A 22,573-nucleotide genomic window follows, 5' to 3' on the forward strand; every position below is an offset into this window, starting at 1 on the left:
TGCTCCTCAGTATGTGGGATCTTCCCAGACCAGGGCTCAAACCTGTGTCCCCTGTATTGGCAGGTGGATTCTTAACCACTGTGCCATCAGAGAAGTCCCAGGAAGTATGCTCTTGAACCTATGGAGTCTGCTGCTAACTCTGGGTGGTTAGCATTGGAATTAAATAGTATTTCAGTATATCAGCTGCTAGTGTCAGAATACTGCCTCATAGGGTTGCACAGGATCAAATAAGAAAATATATGCAAGGCACTTAGCAATAATAATGATGATTACCCCTTAGGGCTGGAAGGATTAAATAAGATAAACTGCATGAAGCACTTAGCATAGTCATAGTACTTGAGACTCCTGTGAGCCACACACTACGCTACTCATGGAAGATAGTTTGTCCATTTTAATTGCTAAGCAGTATTCCATTGTATGAATATATCACAGTATATCAGTTCTCTTACTGATAGGCACCTGGGCTGTTTCCAATTTGGAAGTATTGTAAATAAAGTTGCAGTGGACTTTGTTGTACAAATCTTTTTGTGGTATAAATGTTTTCATTTATCATGGATAAATTCCTTGGATTAAAACTGGGTCATAGGATAGGTGTATATTTAATTTCATGAAAAATGCCAGACCTTTGTCAAAAGTGTTTATGCCATTTTACACTACAACCAGCATTATGTGAGAGTTCTGGTTGCTCTGCAACCTTGCCAACACTTGATGTATTCAGTCTTCTTAATTTTTAGCCATTCTTGTGATTGTGTAATGACATTTCATTGTGGTTTTAATTTACATTTCCATATGATTAATGATACTAAGCACAGGAAGATGGGAAAAAGAAAACAGAAATAATAAACAGAGAGAACAAACAAAAACAAATAAAGGTTCAGGCTTAAGCCTTAATATGTCAATAATTACCTTAACCTAAATGGTCTAAATACACTAATTAAAAGACAGAGGGGCTTCCCTGGTGGTGCAGTGGTTGGGAGTCTGCCTGCCGATGCAGGGGACACGGGTTCTTGCCCCAGTCCGGGAGGATCCCACATGCCGTGGAGCAGCTGGGCCTGTGAGCCATGGCTGCTGAGCCTGCGTGTCCGGAGCCTGTGCTCCGCAATGGGAGAGGCCACAACAGTGAGAGGCCCGCATACCGCAAAAAAAAAAAAAAGACAGAGATTGGCTTAGTGGAAAAAAACATAACCCAACTATATGATGTGTATAATAAACTCACTTTAAATGTAACAATAAAGGTAGACTGAAAGTAAAAGGATGGAAAAAGATAAATCATGCAAAATTAATCAAAGGAAAGCAGGAGTGGCTAAAATAATATCAGATAAAGTAAACTTCAGAGCAAAAAAAGTTATCAGAGACAATAAAATTATAAAATTACAAAGGGTCAATTTACCAAGAACACATAGCAAACATAAATGGATATGCACCAAGCAACAGAGCTGAAAAATATGTGAAGCAAAAACTGATAGAACTTAAGGGCAAAATAGGTAAGTCCACAATTATAGTTGGGAGACTTCAGTACTCATCTCTGAACAATTGGTAGAACAACTAGAGAGAAAATCAGCAAGGATATAGAACTCACCAGCACCATTGACCAACAGATTCTAATTAACATTTATAAAACACTGCACCCACCAACCACTGAATACACATTCTTTTAAAGTGCCCACAGAATATATACCAAGATAGACCACATGCTGGGCCATTAAAATTTTTTTTAAAGAATTGGAATCATACAGGGACTTCCCTAGTGGCACAGTGGATAAGACTCCATGCTCCCAATGCAGGGGGCCCACTTCGATCCCTGGTCAGGGAACCAGATCCCACATGCATGCCACAACTAAAAGTTTCCATGCCACAACTGAGGATCTGGCAAGCCACAACTAAGGAGTCCTGGAGCTGCAACTAAGGAGGCTGCCTGCCACAACTAAGACCTGCTGCAACCAAATAAATAAAAAAATATTAAAAAGAAAAGAACTGGAATCATACAGAGTGTGTTTGCTGTGCACAATGGAATAAAACTAGAAATCAGTAACAGAAGGATAACAGGAATACAACATACTTCAAAGTAATCCATGGGTCAAAGAGGAAATCTCAAGGGAAATTTTAAAAAATACATTGAACTGAATGAAAGTGAACATAGAACATACCAAACTTTGTTGGATACAGCTAAAGTCACACTGAGAGGGAGAAATTTATCACTAAATTTATCACTAAATCCATATACTAGAAAAGAGGAAAAATCTCAAATCAATTATTTAAGCTCCCATTGAGAAAACACAGGAAAAAAAGAACGAAATATATCCAAAGCAAGCAGAAGGAAGTAAATAATAAAGATAAAAACAGAAATAAATGAAACTGAAAATATAAAAATAATAGAAACAATAAAACAAAGGACTGATTCTTTGGAAAAAGTAATAAAATTATCAACCTTCTAGCAAGACTGGCCAATGAGAGAGAAGATACAAATTATCAACATCAGGAATGACAAAAAGGACCTCACTATAGACCATGTAAACATAAAAAGGAAAATAAGTGAATACCACAAACAACTCTACACACATAAATTTGACAACTTAGATAAAATGGACTAATTCCTTGAAAAACACAAACTACTACAACTCACCCAATATGAAATAGATAATCTGAATATCTCTATACTATGAAGAGATTTGAATTTGTAATTTTAAAACTCCCCAAAAGAAATCTCCAGGCTCAGATGGTTTCACAGAGAGTTATACCAAATGTTTAAAGGAAATGAAGACAATCTACACAACATCTTCCAGAAAATAAAAGAGGACAGATACTTCCCAGTTTATTTTATGAAGCTAGTATTACCCTAAAAACCAAAGAAGGACAAAAAAAAAAAAAAACTATAGACCAATATCTCTCATAAACTTAGTTGTAAAAATTCTCAACAAAATACTAGCAAACCAAATACAACAATGTAAAAAAAGAATTACAGCACAACCAAACAGGATTTATTCCAGCTATGCAAGGTTAGTCATCATTCAAGAGTCAGTCCAAAAAATCAATCAATGCAATCTACCACATTAACAGGCCAAAGAATAAAAATAACAAGATCATAGCAATCATTGCAAAAAAAGCTTTTGACAAGATTCAACATCCTTCATAATAAAAACTCTCAGGAAAACAAGAATAGAGGAAAACTCCCTCAACTTGATAAAGATCATCTACAAAAAACCCTACAATTAACTGTATACTTAACAGTGAAAGACTGAATGCTTTCCCCCTAAGATTAGAAAAAGGCAAGGATGTCTGCTCTTACTACTCTTATTCAACGTAGTACTGGAAGTTATATTCAGTGCAAAAAAGGCAAAACAAGGGAATTAAATGCATACCCATCAAAAAGGAAGAAAATAGAACAGTCCCTATTTGCAGATGACAAGATCGTCTAAGGAATCTACAAAAAACTCTTAGGACTAATAAGTGAATTCAGCAAGGATTGCAGGATGCAAGATAAACGTACGAAAAATCACTTGCATTTCTTTATATTTGCAATGAACATATGGACACAGAAATTAAAAGTACAATACCATTTAGAATCACTCAAAAAAGGGAAATACTTAGGCAGAAATCTAACAAAACACATATAGATTTGTATGCTGAAAACTACAAAATGCTGATGAAGGAATTTAAAGATCTAAATAAATGGTGAGATGTACCATGTTCATGGACTGGAAGGCCCAATGTAGCAAATATGTCAATTTTCCCCAAATTGATATATAAGTTTAATGCAATTTTTATAAAAATCTCATCAAGATTTTTTTAGATATAGACAAGATTATTCTAAAATGTATATGAAAAGGCAAATAATGAAACCATTTTGCAATAACTAAAACAATTTTGGAAAGAGAAAGAATAAAGTAGGAAGAATCAGATTGATTTTAAGCCTTATTATATAGTTACAGCAATCAAGAATATGCGGTATTGGTGGAGGGAAAGACACACAAATCAATGGAAGAGAACCTTGAAATTGGCCCACAAAAGTATGCCCAACCGATTTTTGACAAAGCTGTAAATGCAATTAAATTAGGAAACATAGCCTTTTTTTTTTTTTTTTTTTTTTTTTTTTTTTTTTTTGCGGTACGCGGGCCTCTCACCGCTGTGGCCTCTCCCGCTGCGGAGCACAGGCTCCGGACGAGCAGGCTCAGCGGCCACGGCTCACGGGCCCAGCCGCTCCGCGGCACGCGGGATCCTCCCGGACCGGGGCACGAACCCGCGTCCCCTGCACCGGCAGGCGGACCCCCAACCACTGCGCCACCAGGGAAGCCCGAAACATAGCCTTTTGAACAAATAGTGCTGAAGCAATGGGACATCCATCTATAGGCAACACACACACACACACACAACCTGCAAAAAAACAAAACAAAACAAAAAACTCCAAAGTTTCAAAACTTAGGGAAAAAGAGGAGAAAATCTTCAGTACTTAGGGCTAGGCAAACACTTCTTAGACCAGTAAGATCCATAAAAGGAAAAGTGGATAAATTTGACTTTATCACAACTATAAACTTTTGCTCTGCAAAAGACCCTGTTAAGAGGATGAAAGTACAGGCCATAGAGTGAGAGAAACTATTTACAAACCATATATCTGATAAAGGACTAGTATTTAGAATATACAAAGAACTCTCAAAACTCAACAGTAGAAAAATGACAATCAGGGGGCTTCCCTGGTGGCGCAGTGGTTGAGAGTCCGCTTGCCGATGCAGGGGACACGGGTTCGTGCCCTCGTCCAGGAATATCCCACATGCCACGGAGCAGCTAGGCACGTGAGCCATGGCCGCTGAGCCTGCGCGTCCGGAGCCTGTGCTCCGCAACCGGAGAGGCCCGCGTACCGCAAAAAAAAAAAAAAAGAATGACAATCAGTTAGAAAATGGGCATAAAGCATGAACAGATATTTCATTGAAGAGGATATACAGATGGAAAACAAGCATATAAGATGTTCGACACCATTAGCCTTCAGGGAAATACAAATTAAAATCACAATGAAATACAACTATACACCTATCAGAATGTCTAAAATAAGAAATAGTGGTAATGCAAATGTTGGCAAGGATGCAGAGAAACTACATCATTCATATATATATTGCTGGTGGGAATGTAAAATGGTACAGCTACTCCGGAGAGCAGTTTGGCAGTTTCTTGAAAAACTAAACATGCAGCTACCATGTGATCCAGTAATTACACTCTTGGGCACTTATTCCAGAGAAATGAAAACTTATGTTCACATTAGAAACTTTTACCTGAATATTTGTAGCAGCTTTATTCAGAATATCTGAAAACTGGAAATAACCTAGCTATTCTTCAATGGATGAGTGGTTAAACAAGCTATGGTACATCCATATCATGGAATACTACTCATCAATAAAAAGAAATGAATATTGATACATGCAACAACCCAGATGAGTCTCTAGAAAATTATGCTGAGTGGAAAAAAAAGCCAGTTCCCAAAGTTTACATACCGTATGATGCTATTTATATAACACAGATAATTGTTTGCTGGGAGTTAAGTAGAGGTGTAGATATAAGAGAGCAACAGGAGAGATCCTTATGGTGATCGAAATGTTCTGTATCTTGACTGTATCGATGTCCATATCCCAACTGTGACATTGGCAAGACATTATCTTTGAGGGAATCTGGGTAAAGGGTACACAGGATCTCTCTGTATTATTCTTTACAATTGCATATGAATCTACCATTTTCTCAAAATAAAAAATTATAATATTACCTGTGTGGTAATTAAAATGTTACCTGTGTGGGTCTTCCCTGGTGGCGCAGTGGTTGGGAGTCTGCCTGCCGATGCAGAGGACACGGGTTCATGCCCCGGTCCGGGAAGATCCCACATGCTGCGGAGCGGCTGGGCCCGTGAGCCATGGCCGCTGAGCCTGCGCGTCTGGAGCCTGTGCTCCGCAACGGGACAGGCCACAACAGTGAGAGGCCCGCGTACCGCAAAATAAAATAAAATATTACCTGTGTGGTTTCTCTGTCATCTAAATCCTGATTGATGCAATACACTTCATCAGATTGGAGAATTTCTCTTCTCTTCCTAGTTTGATGAGAATTTTAGTTAGTGTAGGTGTTGATTTTTACCAACTGCTTTTTATGCATTTATTGAAAATAATCTCATGGTTTTTCTCCTTTTCGGTGAAAATTATATTGTTTGATTTTAGAATGTTAAGCCAATTTTGTGTTCCTGGGATAAACAATACTTTATTGCTGGATAAATTTGCTAATATTTGCTTAGGATTTTATGTCTACATTTATGAAATGTCTTTCAGGTACCTATGGGAGTGATCAATGTTATTAGTTTCTAAAATTAAAATTAAAAAGCTAAAATTAAAAAAGACCTGAGCAAAAGTAATAAAATATTAAAATTTGATAAGCCTGGATGGTGGGTAAATGGTAATTTGTTACATTATTCTCTATACTTCTCTGCTTTCTTCTTTTCAATTAAACAATCCTTAGTTGCAGCTTAGAAAACACATTCAGAGGATAGATTGAGGACATAAAAACTGGGTTCTGTGTGCTATTAGGAATACAGGGGTAGGATAGTCATGTGTAACCTCTTCACATAGCAATGGGTCAAACACATAGTTGGTACTCAGTAAAAGTTTATTAAATGAATTTAGATTTGTTTAAATCACACTCCAATACAACATAATGGATGCTGTGATCCAGATCCATCCTCAGGATCTAGTCAGTCATTCCCCCAGCTTCTGGGAGTAAGTTGCTCATGGCTCAATTTCTCTCTGGGAATTGCCCTCCTCCAAAGGAAACAGCCTTGCCAAAAGTTACAGGACCTGTCCACATACAGCCTCCATCACTGGTCAATGCAAGGACATAAATTTCTGGCCCCCTTCTTTAATTTGGAATAATTCTGAAAGGTCATCCCAGGCTCAGAGCATTCTTTGGGATTGGCTGAGGCTTCTGCTTAGTTTCACAATTCAACCTCTCCTTCTGCCTAATCCTGCTTCCATCACTCCCTTACAGGCTTGGCCTTGAAAGTACCTTCACCCCATCCCCACCGCAATAAACCTCCTGCATGTTAATCTCCCTCTTCCTCGGGGAACTCCACTCAGGACACGTATTACCCTATTTTACTTTTCTTTTTTTTTTTTTTATTATTATTTTTTTTTTACTTTTCTTTTCATAGCAGTTATCAGTATTTGAAATAACCTTATTTATTTAACGCTTTAATACTTGCTTATTGCCTGCTGTAAGAATTTAAGCTTCCCAGGGCAGATCTTTTTCTTTTTCCATACAATGTACACTACTGTATCAAGAACCTAGGGCAGAGCCTGCAGAACACAAGCAGGCCCTCAATACTGGTTGTTGGAATGAACGAATGAAAAGAGACACACCTTGCCCTAGGTATCGTACAGTCTTTCAACAGCCAGTAACAAGCACTTGAGGGCGGAGACTCCGGACAAGTCCCCGAGTCCCCGCCCTTCCCAGCACGCCCCCAGGCGCAGGCAGGAGGCGGGGCCCCGCAGACGCCGCGGCCCGCGCAATGCGGCAACCGGCGGTACGGCTGCTGTGGCTGAGTCAGGTGCCGTATGCCGAGCTGCTGGCGCTGCAGGAGCGCTGGCTGCGGCGGCTGCAGGCCGAGCCGGGGACCGAGGCGGGCGCGCTCCTGCTCTGCGAGCCCGCGGGGCCCGTGTACACCGCCGGGCTGCGCGGCGGCCTGACGTCCGAGGAGGCGACGCGGCTGCGGGCCTTGGGTGCCGATGTGCGCGCCATTGGCCGCGGCGGCCTAGCCACCTTCCACGGCCCGGGCCAGCTGCTCTGCCACCCCGTACTCGACCTGCGACCCCTTGGCCTGCGCCTGCGCGCCCACGTGGCGGCGCTGGAGGCGTGCGCCGTGCGCCTGTGCGAGCTCCAGGGCCTACCAGGTGCCCGCGCGCGGCCCCCACCCTACACCGGCGTCTGGCTGGGCGAGCGCAAGATCTGCGCAATCGGTGAGCGCCTCGGGGCGGGGCCTGGCGGGGCCGGACCAATGGTGGTGAGGGCAGAGCCCCGGCTGGGAGGAGGTGTGTCTGGCGCGGGCTTTGAATCAGAACTAGTCCTGGATGTAATGTATCTTTCTTCCTCTGAAGGATTTTTTCCCCCTTTTTAAAAAAAAATTGTGGTAAAATACACATAATATAAAATGTACCATCTTAACCATTTTAAAGTGTACAGTTCAGTAGTGTTAGGTGTTTCCACATTGTTGTGCAACCAATCTCCAGAACCCTTTTCATCTCTCAAAATTTAAACTCCACTTTTTTTTTTTTTTTTTTTTTGCGGTACGCGGGCCTCTCACCGCTGTGGCCCCTCCCGTTGCGGAGCACAGGCTCCGGACGCGCAGGCTTAGCGGCCATGGCTCATGGGCCCAGCCGCTCCGCGGCACGTGGGATCTTCCCGGACTGGGGCACGAACCCATGTCCCTTGCATCGGCAGGCGGACTCTCAACCACTGCGCCACCAGGGAAGCCCTAAACTCCACTTTTAAACAACTCCCCATTTCACCTTCCCCCTAGCCCCTGACAACCTCCATTCTACTTTTATCTGTATGAATTTGACTTCTCTAGGTAACTCATTTAAGTGGAATCATACAGTAGTTGTCTTTTTGTGACTGGATTATTTCACTTAGCATAATGTCCTCAAGGTTCATCTATGTTGTAGTGTGTGTGTCAGGATTTTCTTCCTTTTTAAGGCTTAATAAATATCTCATTACATGTAAAAACAAATAAACAACAAAACAAAGTTTTTAACCCTCTTCACTGAAATATTCAGAACCAGAAGGGCCCTCAGAGGCCAACTCGTTCAACACTCATTTTTACCAATGGAGACACACGGGAATTGAATTGCCAGGGTACTTCACAGTATCAGGACAATAAGGGTGAAATAGTTTTTTCAAACTTTTTTTTAAGCAATGGAGGAATCTCTTTGTTAAAGGACATTTTCTGTAATCTCCATAATAAGTGCAGCTACTGTGGAGCGACACACCTCTCCTCCCATTTTGTCCTCCTCCCCTGATCTGTGCACAACCCCTTGGGTGCTCTAGAAACGAAGTTGGAAAGTCAGTGGTCTAGTCCAGTTTCCGCATCACACTGAGGGGGATCATGAAGCCTGGGGAGGGAGGGTACCTATTCTAAGACCCATTGGTTTGTCTTGCAGGAGTCCGCTGTGGAAGGCACATTACATCTCATGGCCTGGCGCTGAACTGTTCTACGGACCTCACGTGGTTTGAGCACATTGTGCCGTGTGGGCTGGTTGGGACAGGTGTCACTTCCCTGAGTAAGGAGCTCCAGAGGCATGTCACTGTGGATGAAGTAATACCACGTTTCCTTGAGGCCTTTAAAGAGACCTATAATTGCACATTGATCTCCGAGGACAGCCCCAGCTGAAGGGCATTTATATTATCACAGCCTGGAGGTCCTGCCTTGGAAAGCACCACACCTGACTTGGAGTCACTGAAACCCAGATTCTAGACCCAGCCCTGTCATTCACACACCATGAGACTATGGGCAAATCATGAGCTCTGAGCCATTGGTTCCATATGTATCCTGGTTTATTTATATCTTCCCCACCTACCTCAGATATAGATGTGAAAACATTATGAAAAGCATGCTGTATAAATATAAGGCATTAGCACTACCATTGACACCATTTTCTCAGAAAAACTCAGATATCATAGAGTGTCATTTCTCAAATATTTATTATTTCCTCAATACTGTATTTAACTGGGGAGGCCTGGGCTCCAGTTCCTTTGATTTTTGTGAGAATCATTTCTCTGGATCATCCAGGTGAAGGTGATGTGATGTGGTGAATTTTCATTCTCAGGAGACCTGGGTGCTTTCTGCAATAAAAGGGAAAGGGAAAGGCCTCTTTAAAGAATAAAATGGGATTCTGTGTTCCTGGGTTGGATTTCTCAAGCCTGATAGCTATTTTTAGTCAGGTAACCTGAGCTAGGCCAGAGGCTAGGGGAAAGAGAAGAATAATTTCTCACACTGTACAAATGCCAAAGATAGAAGTAAGTTTTTCTTATACGAGATCTCTGTTTGTAAGGTTCTATAGTAATTATCTATTGCTGTGTAACAAATCACCCCAAAACTTAATGACTTAAATAAACATTTATTATCTCGTATATTGTGGGTCAGGAATTAGGGAGAAGCTTAGTTGGGTGGTTCTGGTCAGGGTGTCTCAGGTGCAATCAAGATGTCAGCTGGGGCAACTCTCATCTGAAGGTTTGACTGGGGCTGGAGAATTAGCTTCCAAGATGATTCACTCACATGCTTGGTTGGTAGTAGTTGTTAAAAGGAGACCTTAATTCCCCACTTTAGTTCCTCATCATTCCACAGGGCTGCTTGAATGTTCTCATGACCTGGCAACTGGCTTCCCCCAGAGCAAGTGATGCCAGAAAGAGACAAGGTGGAAGCCACAATGTCTTTTATGACCCAGCATTGGAAGTCACACAGTCATTTCTGCAGTCTCTTAATATGTGAGCCCTATTCAGTATGGAAGAGACTGCACGAGGGTGATAGGTGAGGATCATTAAGGGCCATCTTGGAGACTGACTACCACAGGCAGTTAGAGTAGAAAGAACCTTGAATGAGAAGTCAGGCAACTCTAGTTCCAGTCCTGGCTCTGTGGAACAGTAACCAACAACATTCAGGATGGCGGCTGCTTCCTGAGGGACTGCAATGAGCAGAGCTCCCTGCTGCTGATGGACATGTAGTGGAGTTCAGCCACCAAAATGTGAGGGTTGTTCATTACCACAGCATAACTAGCTTATGCTGACGGATAAAATGTTTATATTAATTAGGACTCTTGTATTTGCAAGTGTAGAAACCCAACTCAAACTAACTTAAGCAAAAACAATCAAACAAACCCCACAATGGGAGGGTTATTGGAAAAGGTACTGAGGGGACCTTGCAACCCCAAGGGTGGGGCTGCAGCAGGGCTCCAGAACAGAACCGGAGCATGTAGCCCTTTAGGAGCCCACATGGTCTTTTCTCTCCTGTTCTCTGCCGTGATTCTTGGTGTGTTTGCTTCATTCTATCTTACTTCAGTCCAGCTTTCTCTGTTTCCCAGGCCATGTAGTGGAAGATGGCTACTGCTGCTGTTATCCATGAATGTTTCAGTAGAGTCAAGGAAAATCCCCAGGTTTCTGGCTTGAGCAAGTGGGTGGATGCTAGACGTATTGCTGGGATAGAGAACTCTGGATGATGACCAAGTTTGGAGAGAATGATAATGAGTTCAGTTTTAGGTAAATCAGGTTTGAGATACTTGTGGAAGATGTAGGTAGAGAGGGCCAGTTGGGTGTTTGAATCTGGAGCATGGCTGTGATGAGCGATGGTTTCGGTCTGGGAGCCCAAAGAGAAGGGGAGGGCAGAGGACTGATAAATGTGAGGCATGGGCCGAGGAGGAGCAGGCCAAGGAGACTGAGAAGCAGTCTAGGCAGAGACATAGTGCAGGACCCAGAATGAGACAACACGACGATCTCATTCACTCTTCTGGCAGCACAGCAAGATAGGTAGGCTTATTTTATGGATGAAAAAACTGAGGCCTGGGAGGCTAAGTGAGTTATTTGAGGTCATGCACTTAGTTAGGGGCAGTCAGTCCCTGGCTCCTAATCTGGGCTCTTTTCCACTCTTCCACAGCTGCCTCTGAAGGGTGAGCAGGGCAGGTATCCTGGAGGAGACATGCCTCCAAGAACAGGTGGGTCGACAGAGCTGAGGAGGATGCAGGGCAGAAGGCCAGAGTTAGGCTGAGGCCGGATGTGTGGAATTGGCTCAGGCCACTGCTGTGGGTTCCTGACTCTCCTTCCTTTCTGGACAGAGCCCACCTACGCTTTCCCACTGGGGCCCTTCCTCAAGGAAGGAAGCTGAGTGTACGAAAGAGGATAGTTAACACCCTGGCTTTTCCACCTCCAGAAAGCCTCTTCTTGTTTATGAGAAGTCTTTTCCTCATAAATAAACAAATTGTCCAAGGTCTGGTGAATGAGTGCTAAGTTTGAGGACGTGACCAACTGCAGTGACTGGCCCAGCATCTTGTTCCTTTGGCAGGAAACCAAACAGAACCTGCTCTGACAGTGTGACCAGGTGCACCTCGCTTCATGAAAAAAGCCTCTGACTGAAAACCTTCATGGAAATCAGATATTTGCAATCAAAATCTAATTTTTTCACTAAATTGTAATTTACCTTACCTATTATCATACCATATTATAATAACTATAAAGTTTTAACAAACAACAACACTTGCACTCCCACCTAAAAAAACATTCTTTTCATTTGTGTGTTTCCAGCACTTGATTATGAGCAGACATCTTTTATTATTCTATTCTATTCTGTTTTATAATTCTATTATGAATTATTATGTGGATAAAATTATGTATACTATTTTAAACCATAGTATTACAGAGATTTTCCCACATTGCTAGATAGTCTTTATATTTTTAACATCTTAATCTTGTTTTTATTTCTTTTAAAACTTAGATCTTTTAAAAAAATATAGGCAATGCATATACATGGAATAAAATTTAAAAGGTACAAAATGCTACCATTGTAATGTAAGTCTTATTCCTATCCCTTTCCCCTGTAAACCCAGTCCCTTTCCTGGAGGCCTAAATGATGGTAAATGTCTTATTTATATTCTTCATAGATATTTCATATATATATATAAGCATACATGCTTATATGTGTACATTCTTTTTCATATAGTAGCATACTATACACACATCTCTTCACTTTATAAGATTGTTTCAGGTCAGTATATAAAGAACATCCTCATTTTTAAAAACGGCTATGGAGTCATCCTCATTTTTCGAAACAGCTGTGGAGTATTCCATTCAGTGGATTTACCATGACTTATTTAGCTAGCCCCCTATTGAGGATGTTTAGGTTATTACTAATCTTTTTCTTTTACAAATAAGGCTGCAGTGAGGATCCCTGTATAAATGTGCATGTGTGTCTGTGTGTGTGTCTGCATATTGTATCACACACGGTGAGCACAGAGTTTGCGTTTCTAGAAGTGATTTTCTGAGTCAAAGGACATGTGCATTTTTATTTTAATAGATATTATCATATTGCCTTTCATAAAACATACCGATTTATATTCCCATTGGCAATGTACAATGCCTGAATTTTAAATGTTCTAGCATCCTAGATTTTTCTTCATCTTTAAAGCTTTTTATTATAAAATCTTTCAAACATAGAACAAACCCCATGAACCCCATGTACGCATAACACAGGTAAAACAATCAACTCATGGCCATTCTTAGTTTATCTAAACCAGTGCCCATTTCCTGCCTCCTCCCTGGATTGTTGTGAAGCAAATCACAGGTACCATATTATTTCATGCATAAATATTTCAGTATGTATTCCCAAAAGATAAGGACTCTTTAAAAACAACATAACCAGAGTATGTCATTAACACATATAAAAAATACTTATTCAATATCAACAAATATTCAGTTAATATTCAGATTTCTTTCTTTCTCCCTCCTCCCCCACTCCCTCCCCCCCTCCGTCCTTCCTTCCTTCCTGTAGTTGGTTTGTTCAAACCAGGATTCAAACAAGGTCTACACACTGAATTTGGCTCATATGTCTCATAAATGTCTCTTTTCACCTATGGTTCCCCCGCCATCTTTTTTATCTTTTTCTCCTGCGTTTCCTGAAGGTTAAAAAGTAGATCCTGACAATTGGCATGATTCAGGTATGATTTTTTTTAGCACATCTGCTTTGTAGGTGATGGTGTGTTCTTACATCAAGTAGCATGTAGTATCTGTTTTGGGGTTTTTTTTTCCTCTTTTTTTTTTGTGATGACTATGCCCTAGATTCATTATTTTATTAGGGGTTTCGCAAGATGTGATACTCTGATTCTATCATTCCTTCTTCACTTGCCAGCTGGAATACGTCTATAGACCTGGCAGGCTGAGTGCAAAAGAACTCAACATGTCCGGTAGCATTAGTGTTATTAGCATTTTATTAGTTTTTTAGTTTTGTTCATTTTCATTAAAATTTGTATTGAATAAATACTATGTAAAAGATTTGCTTTTACAGTTGCATTGGAGTTTAAACTGAGTTTAAATTTGAACATATTTAGATTATCAGCACTGAGTACCTCAATGATTTTTTTCCTTTAAAAGGGGTTCCTAAATCATTCAAGTTCATGAGACACTGGTATAAGGCTATAGTGTTACATTTTTTCAATTTACCTAAACTGTGAGCTTTTCTAAGCCAGAGACTGTTTCTTTGTTTTGTTTGTTTGTATCCTAGCATGTGAAAGGAAACAGTGGTTCAATGACTGTTATTATGAGGAATTCCCTGTAGCTTTGGTCCTTTTGTTGACAGACATCAGTATCCAGTCTGTGAAGTGGTCATCCCAGCCCTGCTCACACAGCTCCAGACGTGGAGCATTCTTCATAATTCTGATTGTTAGAAAGTTGTTCCTCATCCCAAACTGAAACCTACCCTCAACAGTGTCATAATTCTGCCCTCCTGCAAGTCCTCCTCTGAGAGGTCTTCCCTGGCCACACTGTGCATCCCCCTCGGGTGGCAGTGGCCCCTATAATGTAGTTACTTATTTCCATGTCTGACCCCATCCAGACTGTGAGCTCCCCAGGCAGGGACTATAGCTGTATCACCCATGGCCCTCTCAGGACCAGCCCAGGGCCTCACACAGAGGTGCCCAGAAATGGCCTGTTGAGTCAGCAAATGAATTCTATCCTAGGAGTGGGCTCTTCTTCAAGTTAAACTTCCCTGATTCTTCTGTTCTTCATAAAATATGGCTTCCAGATTCTGCCCCCACTGCCCTCATCTCAACAGGTTCCAATTGGCTAACATGGCCTTAACCTGTGTTGCTTGAAGATAACATGCCTGGTGTGGTCGGGCCAGTGTTGGGGAAGCTAGTAAAATAGTCTTGTTCAGGCTTCAGAGGCAACAATAGGCCTTTGACTAAAAAAGACCCTGGGGCTTCCCTGGTGACGCAGTGGTTGAGAATCTGCCTGCTAATGCAGGGGACACGGGTTCGAGCCCTGGTCTGGGAGGATCCCACATGCCGTGGAGCAACTAGGTCCGTGAGCCACAACTACTGAGCCTGCGCATCTGGAGCCTGTGCTCCACAACAAAGAGGCCGCGATAGTGAGAGGCCCGCGCACCGCGATGAAGAGTGGTCCCCGCTTGCCACAATTAGAGAAAGCCCTCGCACAGAGATGAAGACCCAACACCAGCCAAAATAAATAAATAAATTACTGAACTCCTAAAAAAAAAAAAAAAAAGACCCTGAAAGAGCTACATGCTGAACTGCTAGACTACATGCAGGTCAGCAGAAACGGTGCTCGCAAGTCTTGGGAATCTGGCCAGTTCCCGGGGATCAGCGAACATTCTGAGACTTACAACTAAAGTATCAAAGCATTTGCAATAACAGCCAGAGCTGCATATCTTCACGCAAGCTGATGATCCTCAGTTTGCAGCTTGGCGTTAAAAGCAGGACTCCTTTGGGCGGCACTCTGCAGTCTCACCCGTGGGGCGAACACACCGCCTGGGACCTTCCCAATTGGGACTCCAGGTTGCTGTGCAAGGGACTTCCCAGCTGCTGCTTGGATCTGGAAGTAGGCATCGGCCCAATTCGGTGATGTATGCTCTGTTATATACTCTGTTAATACTCTTATTCCTTTTCCTCTAATGATTGTATATTGAAATTTATATACTCTGTTAATATTCTTATTCCTTTCCTTTTAATGGTTGTATATTGAAATTAAGTTAAATCACCTTCTATTAAATATTTGATTTAAGCTGTTTATTTGTGTGAGATGAGTGGTTATTTTGCCAGCAAATCCAACAAACCTTAAAACCAAAAGCAGACTTTTGGCCAAACAGCCAGTGCAAGGTGTGTCAGCCTGTGCTGGGCCCTGGGGACACAGAGATGGGTCAGACTTGGTCCCTGTCTTCAGGGAGCTCACAGCTTGGTGGAGGAGACACACCAGTAAAAACTGTTCGCAGTAACCTGTTATAAGTACCATGAGAGAAGTCTGTACAGGTACTATGGGAACATAGAAGTGACAAATCTTAAAAGGGAAGAGGGGCAGAAAAGGCTCAAGTGACTTCTAAGTTGTAAGAAAGAGAAAACCTGGCTCAAATGCGATGAAAAGCAGTATCTTAGATCTCGTAACTAAGAAGTCTGGGGATAGACTTTAGGCTCAGATTGATCCAGGAGCGGGCAGCATCTAAGGGTGAGTTAGCCAGCCCCAGGAGGAAGGGTGTTCCAGGCAGAGAGCAGCACAGGCGAAGGCCTGGAGGTGAGAGAGAGCAGGTGGGTATTGGAAGAACAGCAGATTTTCCTCCTACCCCTTTCTAGGGCGAACAGCCTGGCCTCACAGCCTCCTCCCACATTCCTCACTTCTACTCCTCTCTACTAGCCCTTGCCCGGAGCAGCCTGAAAATGAATACGGAGGACCTCACCCATTTGACTGACTTGCCACTGCCTCTGCTTGATCCTCCCATTTGCCCCTCTGTATGCTCACCACCCTTCTCCACCCACCATGGGACTCCTTGCTCTTGAGCTTCCATCTGGGTTGGTACAAAGTCAGCAGTAGAAGATCATAGGGTGGGAGGGGAGGGAGTGGAGGGAAAGGAAGGGATTCATTTCCCAGCTCTGTCTCTGCTAGGTCAGCATGGGTTGGTTGCAGTCTCTACATGAAGTCACAGTCCCAGCCTGGCTGCCCTCCCTGGGCTCCAATAAACCCATCCCACCCTTGCCCTCCAAGCCTGGCAATGCTTTCCCTCCTCACTGTTGCTAGCCAGACATGCTGCACCATTCCTCGTCAGTTTCCTAAACCCTCCTTCATGCTCTCTTCAAAGTATCTAGTTTCAGGGTGCCATCTGTTTCCTGCCAGAACGCTGACTGACATGGCCCTGATTTGCAGTCAGAGGCTGGACTGGGGACATGCTATGCCTTGTGAGATGCTGGGTACCTTCAAGGAGTTTTTGTTATTCAGCTCAGCTCAATTCCACCACACTCACCTCTCTCCAGCCCAACCCACATGGGCCCAGGGCTGTTACAAGCACTTTACAGGCATTATTTAATCATTACAGCAAATAACAAACCCACAAGGTTGTATTGCTGACTGTGTTCTGAGAAGAGGAAACCGGCTCAAATGAAGATTTGCCCAAGTTCATATAGTTAGTTAGAGGCAGATCCATGATTTGAACTCAAGTCTGGACTCCAAAGGCTGTACCTTCAACAGCACTCCTGTTGACTCCCACTCTGCCATCCACACAGGAAGGTGAAAGGACCAAAGGAGACAATGAGTGTGAAAGTGCCTTTGAGACCCTGAAGCCAACACACCTGGTTGGCCTGAGAGCTGTGGTGTGTCCTGTTGCTCCCCAGGGCCAGGCTGAGTCTTTGACAGGCACTCAAGGAGGTAAGAGCTGACAGAGGCCCCAGAGATCAGACAGCCTCACCCCTTCCTGTGCTGAGGGAGAAACAGCCCCAGAGAAGACAAGTGGTCCCCTCAAGGTCCTACACTTGCAGTAGGAGCCAGAATTAGAATTTAGAATGTCTTCAGACACCCCATAACTCTATCAGGGAGAAGGATGTAGCACTCCCCTTAGAGAGAAGTATAGAAGAGAGAGAAGCGGGTGGGGATCAGGATTGGGGAAGCTGATGATTTCTGGACTACAGAGTTTCAGACCTGAGGGATGCAAGGGATTTCAGAGCCCATCTAGAAGGCTCGTCTGATAGCCACTCTGACAAGGAAGCTCTACTTGCTCACCTCCAAGATAAGAAGCCCATTCCCATCAGGCAGCCTGTCCCACACTCCCAGTGAGCAGAGATCTGGATCCTGTGACTCTCCCATCCCCAAGCCCGCTTGGTCCCAGGTCTTCTCTCTAGGACTCCACAGAACATGCCTGCTCCCTCTGCCCAGGTATGTGAGCCGTGCTCACGGCACACTTACTCCCCTCTTCTCGTTTCTCATTTCTGCTCAACTGTCAATTTCCTGTCTGCCCAAATCATATCTGTTTTCCAAGGCCTACTATAGAGGATACTTGTTGCTTCAGCCTGTACAGCCATTCAGACTACCTCTGATAGTAGCATCCAGATTTTCCTTAGGGAATCACCCCCCACCAGTTTTATGTGTGTGTATTTGTTTGTTTGTTTGTTTGTTTGCGGTACATGGGCCTCTCACTGTTGTGGCCTCTCCCGTTGCGGAGCACAGGCTCCGGATGCGCAGGCTCAGCGGCCATGGCTCACGGGCCTAGCTGCTCTGCAGCATGTGGGATCTTCCCAGACCAGGGCACGAACCTGTGTCCCCTGCATTGGCAGGCGGACTCTTAACCACTGCGCCACCAGGGAAGCCCTGTTTGTTTCTTTTAATTGAAGTGTAATTGGCATGTAACATTATATTCGTTTCAGGTATACAACATAATGATTTGATATTTGTATACATTGTGGAATGATCACCACAATAAGTCTAGTTAACATCCATCCCCTTACACAGTTACAAAATTTATTTTCTTTTTTTTTTTTTTTTGCAGTACGCAGGCCTCTCACTGTTGTGGCCTCTCCCGTTGCGGAGCACAGGCTCCGGACGCGCAGGCCCAGCAGCCATGGCTCACGGGCCCAGCCGCTCCGCGGCATGTGGGATCTTCCCAGACCGGGGCACGAACCCTGCATCGGCAGGTGGACTCTCAACCACTGCACCACCAGGGAAGCCCTGTGATGAGAATTTTTAAGATTTATTCTTTTTTGTTTTTTGAAGGGAGGTTTCAGTTATTCAGTGTTGCCAGTTTTTCAATAAGGGATACAGATGGAAAAGCCAGGGCCTCTTCCCACAGAGTTTACAATCTGGGGAGAGAACAAGAGAGATATCACATAACAGAGGCAAATAATTCTAGGAGATAAATGTCCCTCAATGTGTTTTTCAAAATACAAGTTCTTGCACAAACGTGTAACTAAATACTGACTCCATGGTGCTTCAGTTATATCTGAAAGGGCTTTGAGAAAATAAGAAGTCCTGTTACTGGATAAAACTAGTGGTCCATCTCGCCTTTCCAGCAGCACCAAAGGAAGTTGTAGGGAGAGCAGAGGTTAACTGTCAAGATAGCTTTTAATTTGTAAATTTATCCAAAGTTTGAAAATATCATGGGGATTCTTAGGAATCCCACTAGTCAGTGAATGGCCTACCTATATGTCCACTACATCTACAGACTACACACACACCCACTCAGATGATTCTCAGAATGGGGGTATATGAGAAGTTAATTCTCATGTCTGGCTTTGTCATTCTTAGCCTTTCCCTCTCGTATCTTCAATCACTTGTGTCACAGGACAAATATAAGTAGTTGGGAAGTGTTAAACTCTGACAGTAAAGCAAAATCAGAGTTAAAGGCAAATGTTTAATGAATCATGTTCAAACACACGCTAGTCAATGAAGAACTTTAGGTTCAAAGGGCCAGATATTCTGCATTCCCAAGAAATCGCAATCAGCTTCTCATGCTGGTTAAATATTTTCACCTTGCATTTTGCGGCCACAAAATTAGTGGTACATTTTTGAGCGTTGATCTATCATTCAAAGATTCAAATTAAGGGACTGAAAGAAAACATTTTGTATCTGTGTATTTGAAAAAATCTGTCAATGAACAAGGAGCCAGGTGTCAGTTTCCTATAGGGGGAATGTTCTCATGGAGGTACTGTAAGGGTAGGTCAGTCCACTTCATTTCTTGTTCTTTAACATTCTGTGGTGCCGCCATTTTCCTGTTCAGGTTCAGGAAGCTCATTCGGTGGTATTACAACATCCTCATAAGGCAGCTTGTCTTCTCACCAAGCATCATCAATCAAATCCAAGATCCTTCCATCTCTCTGTACCTCACTGTCCATTCTCCTGCAGCTTTAATCTTGCCAGATCTGCAAGCCAAAAAGGTTATTTCCTAAACATGAAGACTGAGGAGATAATGTAATCCAGCAGTAGGATTCTCCAGGCTTTTTAGCCTGGATGTGTCTTTTGGCATGATATTACCCTGGGAAAGACTCATCTCATCTGTTTATTTATAAGATCATAGTCCCTCCCAGCTGATTTTCCCGGTCACACACAGATGCCACCTTTTTGTAAAGTTTTCTCAGATCACTCCAGCTTCAGCACACATTCTGCCCTTGATCGGTTCCTTCTCGTCCTTATGATCCACTAAACAAGTTAGGTCGGCTTTGTGACTGATTGCTCAGGCATTATTGTTTCCAATTGCTGTGTGTAAATTTTGTATCAATGACTCAGCATATCTTTCCCCAATCTGGCCTCAATCTTTTCCCATCTGTCCCTCTTCCGGACACCTCTAACCCTGTCATACTTTCCAACCTTTGCACTTAAAGGTCTCTTTGCCCCATCACTAACACCTACTTTTCCTTCCAAACTCAGAGTTGGACGTCAGCTCATCGGGGTCAATATCGCATTTCCAGAGTTAGGCGGTAAGGTGTCTTCACTCTTCAGGGGTTGGCAGAGTGGAAAGCATAAGGCGGGCAGTGACCAGGACACCTCCACCATCCCAAGCACTTTGCCACACTCGCCAGAATAAGCCATTACCACTTTCCTGAACAAAATTTTTCTTACACGCGTGACTATCCCAATGCTTTTAATGTTCTATCTTGTTCCTTTTTTCCCAGCTAACTCCCAGTCAGTCTAAAAACTTGGCTCCCAGGTCACCTCCTGCAGGAACTTTCTCTAAGTGCCCGGAAGAACGCGGTCCCCGCCCCTCCGCAGGCCCCATAGTTCCCTGGGCACAGTGAATGGTCCCCATCGGGAGCTTGTTGCATTGCCTGCCACAGGGTCTTCCCAGACAGGTGATGCCTATGTTCCCCGGGGCAGGGCAGTTTTATCCATCTCTGTTTCAGAGCTCTGTAAACGTGCAGTTACATTAGCAAAGCTAGAACGCCTCCCCCCCACCCCCCGCTAAAAATGACCCTCGCAGGCCACCACCGTTGGTACAGGCGTGGGAGGCCGCTCCACAGCCTAAGATTTATTCTTTTAGCAACTTCAAACATGCAATCCAGTATTATTAACTATAGTCACCATACTGTACATTACATCCTCATGGCTTATTTCATTCATTCATTCATTCATTTATGGCCGTGCCCCACAGCTCCTGGCATCTTAATTCCCCAACCAAGGATCAAACCCGGGCCGACAGCAGGGAAAGCGCAGAGTCCGGGAATTCCCGGCTTATTTATTTTATAACTGGAAGTTTGTACCTTTTGCCCCCTCCACCCATTTCCCCCACCCAAGTGTATGTGGTTTGAATAGAGATGACACACCCCCTACCAGCTTCTGTGACTGGGATAGGCACTGAGTCCGTTTCAGGACAATAACAGTCTGACCCAGGACTTCTGTCAGGAGGGTTGTGGGGGAAAGAAGCTCTTTCTACCGGTTTCATTCATAGAATAGAGTGTATGCATGGAATTCAGGCAGTCATTTTGTTACCACAATATGGGATTCTGCCTGAGCATGGAGCATCAGTGAGAAAAGCAGAGACAGCTTTCTGAAGACATCATCTGAGCTCCTGGATCCAGCCATGCCTGAAGCTAGATATGTCAGGATTTTATACTTTTATGAGCTGAGAAATTCCCTTTTCTACTTAAGTCAGTTTGAGCTGGGTTTTCTGTCTGTTGCAACTAAGATTCCTGATTGATACATCCATCATCTCTGCAAACCCTAGTCCACACTGAACCCACATTCTTCTGCATTCCCATAGCCCTTATTGTTTAAACCATAAGATTCAAAAGTCCATGTTTATACAACCATGAACACATATGCCCTTATTAATTTTTTTCCCCACGTTGCGCTGCTTGCGTGATCTTAGTTCCCTGACTAGGGATTGAACCTGTGCCCTTGGCAGTGAAAGCACGGCGTCCTAACCACTGGACCACCAGGGAGTTCCCAATAGCTATTCTTTATGGAACACTTGCTATGTGCCAGGTACGAGGTGAAGCACTTTAAATACAATATCTTACTGTAATCCATACAACCATAAGATGTAGTTGTTTTTAATCCCCATTCTACATAAGGAAACTAAGACTCAGTGAGGTTAAGTTCTCACAACTGATAATTGCAGGGCTAGGATTCAAACCCAGCTCCACTGGACCCCAGAAGCTGTGTTCTCGAGTACTCTTCCACCTTGCTGCCCAGGACACAGCATGTGTGAGGGTGAGGAAGAAGAGGCCACTGAGATCTTCAGTCTCCTGACACCACACCTTGCTGCACGTCTTCCAGTGCTCTTTTCACCACTCTTTGCTGCCTGCAGGGGCAGGAGGATGGTTAAGCTCAGAACAGGAAGACAAATGTTCTGTGAGCTAAACTGACAGGCCAAGAGGAGACAAGATTGCAGAAGCACAGACACAGGCTCCTGATGAGTAATGGAATAAAATTACTTGATGTGATCATTAAACTTCCTCTGTGATTCATGCTGTATTTTCCTTGGTAACCCAGGCTTCTGAGACCGTTGACGACAGACATCATCCATGCTCGTCCTACCTCCCAACGCTTCTCCCCCACCTACTAGACAGACATTGAGTTACATCCTGGG

At 43.4% G+C, this 22,573-nt stretch overlaps 1 protein-coding gene and 1 pseudogene across 1 annotated transcript; one reads left to right on the forward strand and one right to left on the reverse strand.

Annotated features, from left to right (window-relative positions):
• Positions 1 to 7,500: 7,500 nt before the first annotated feature.
• Positions 7,501 to 15,062, forward strand: LIPT2 (lipoyl(octanoyl) transferase 2). Its single transcript, XM_032641720.1, has 2 exons — positions 7,501 to 7,976; positions 9,177 to 15,062. Exons 1-2 carry the CDS (start codon positions 7,529 to 7,531, stop codon positions 9,404 to 9,406), a joined length of 678 nt encoding a protein of 225 aa, XP_032497611.1. The 5' UTR covers positions 7,501 to 7,528; the 3' UTR covers positions 9,407 to 15,062.
• Positions 15,063 to 19,566: 4,504 nt separating this feature from the next.
• LOC116758126 overlaps positions 19,567 to 22,573 on the reverse strand; it is a 68,843-nt pseudogene continuing 65,836 nt past the window's right edge.

Source organism: Phocoena sinus, chromosome 8 (assembly GCF_008692025.1).
Source record: "Phocoena sinus isolate mPhoSin1 chromosome 8, mPhoSin1.pri, whole genome shotgun sequence".
In the NCBI taxonomy this organism is placed as follows: domain Eukaryota; kingdom Metazoa; phylum Chordata; class Mammalia; order Artiodactyla; family Phocoenidae; genus Phocoena; species Phocoena sinus.

Coding starts and splice junctions, on each gene's coding strand:
- LIPT2 (XM_032641720.1), top strand. CDS start 7,529: ATGCGGCAACCGGCGGTACGGCTGCTGTGGCTGAGTCAGGTGCCGTAT. Junction 7,977..9,176: donor GCGCAAGATCTGCGCAATCG/GTGAGCGCCTCG, acceptor TTTGTCTTGCAG/GAGTCCGCTGTGGAAGGCAC.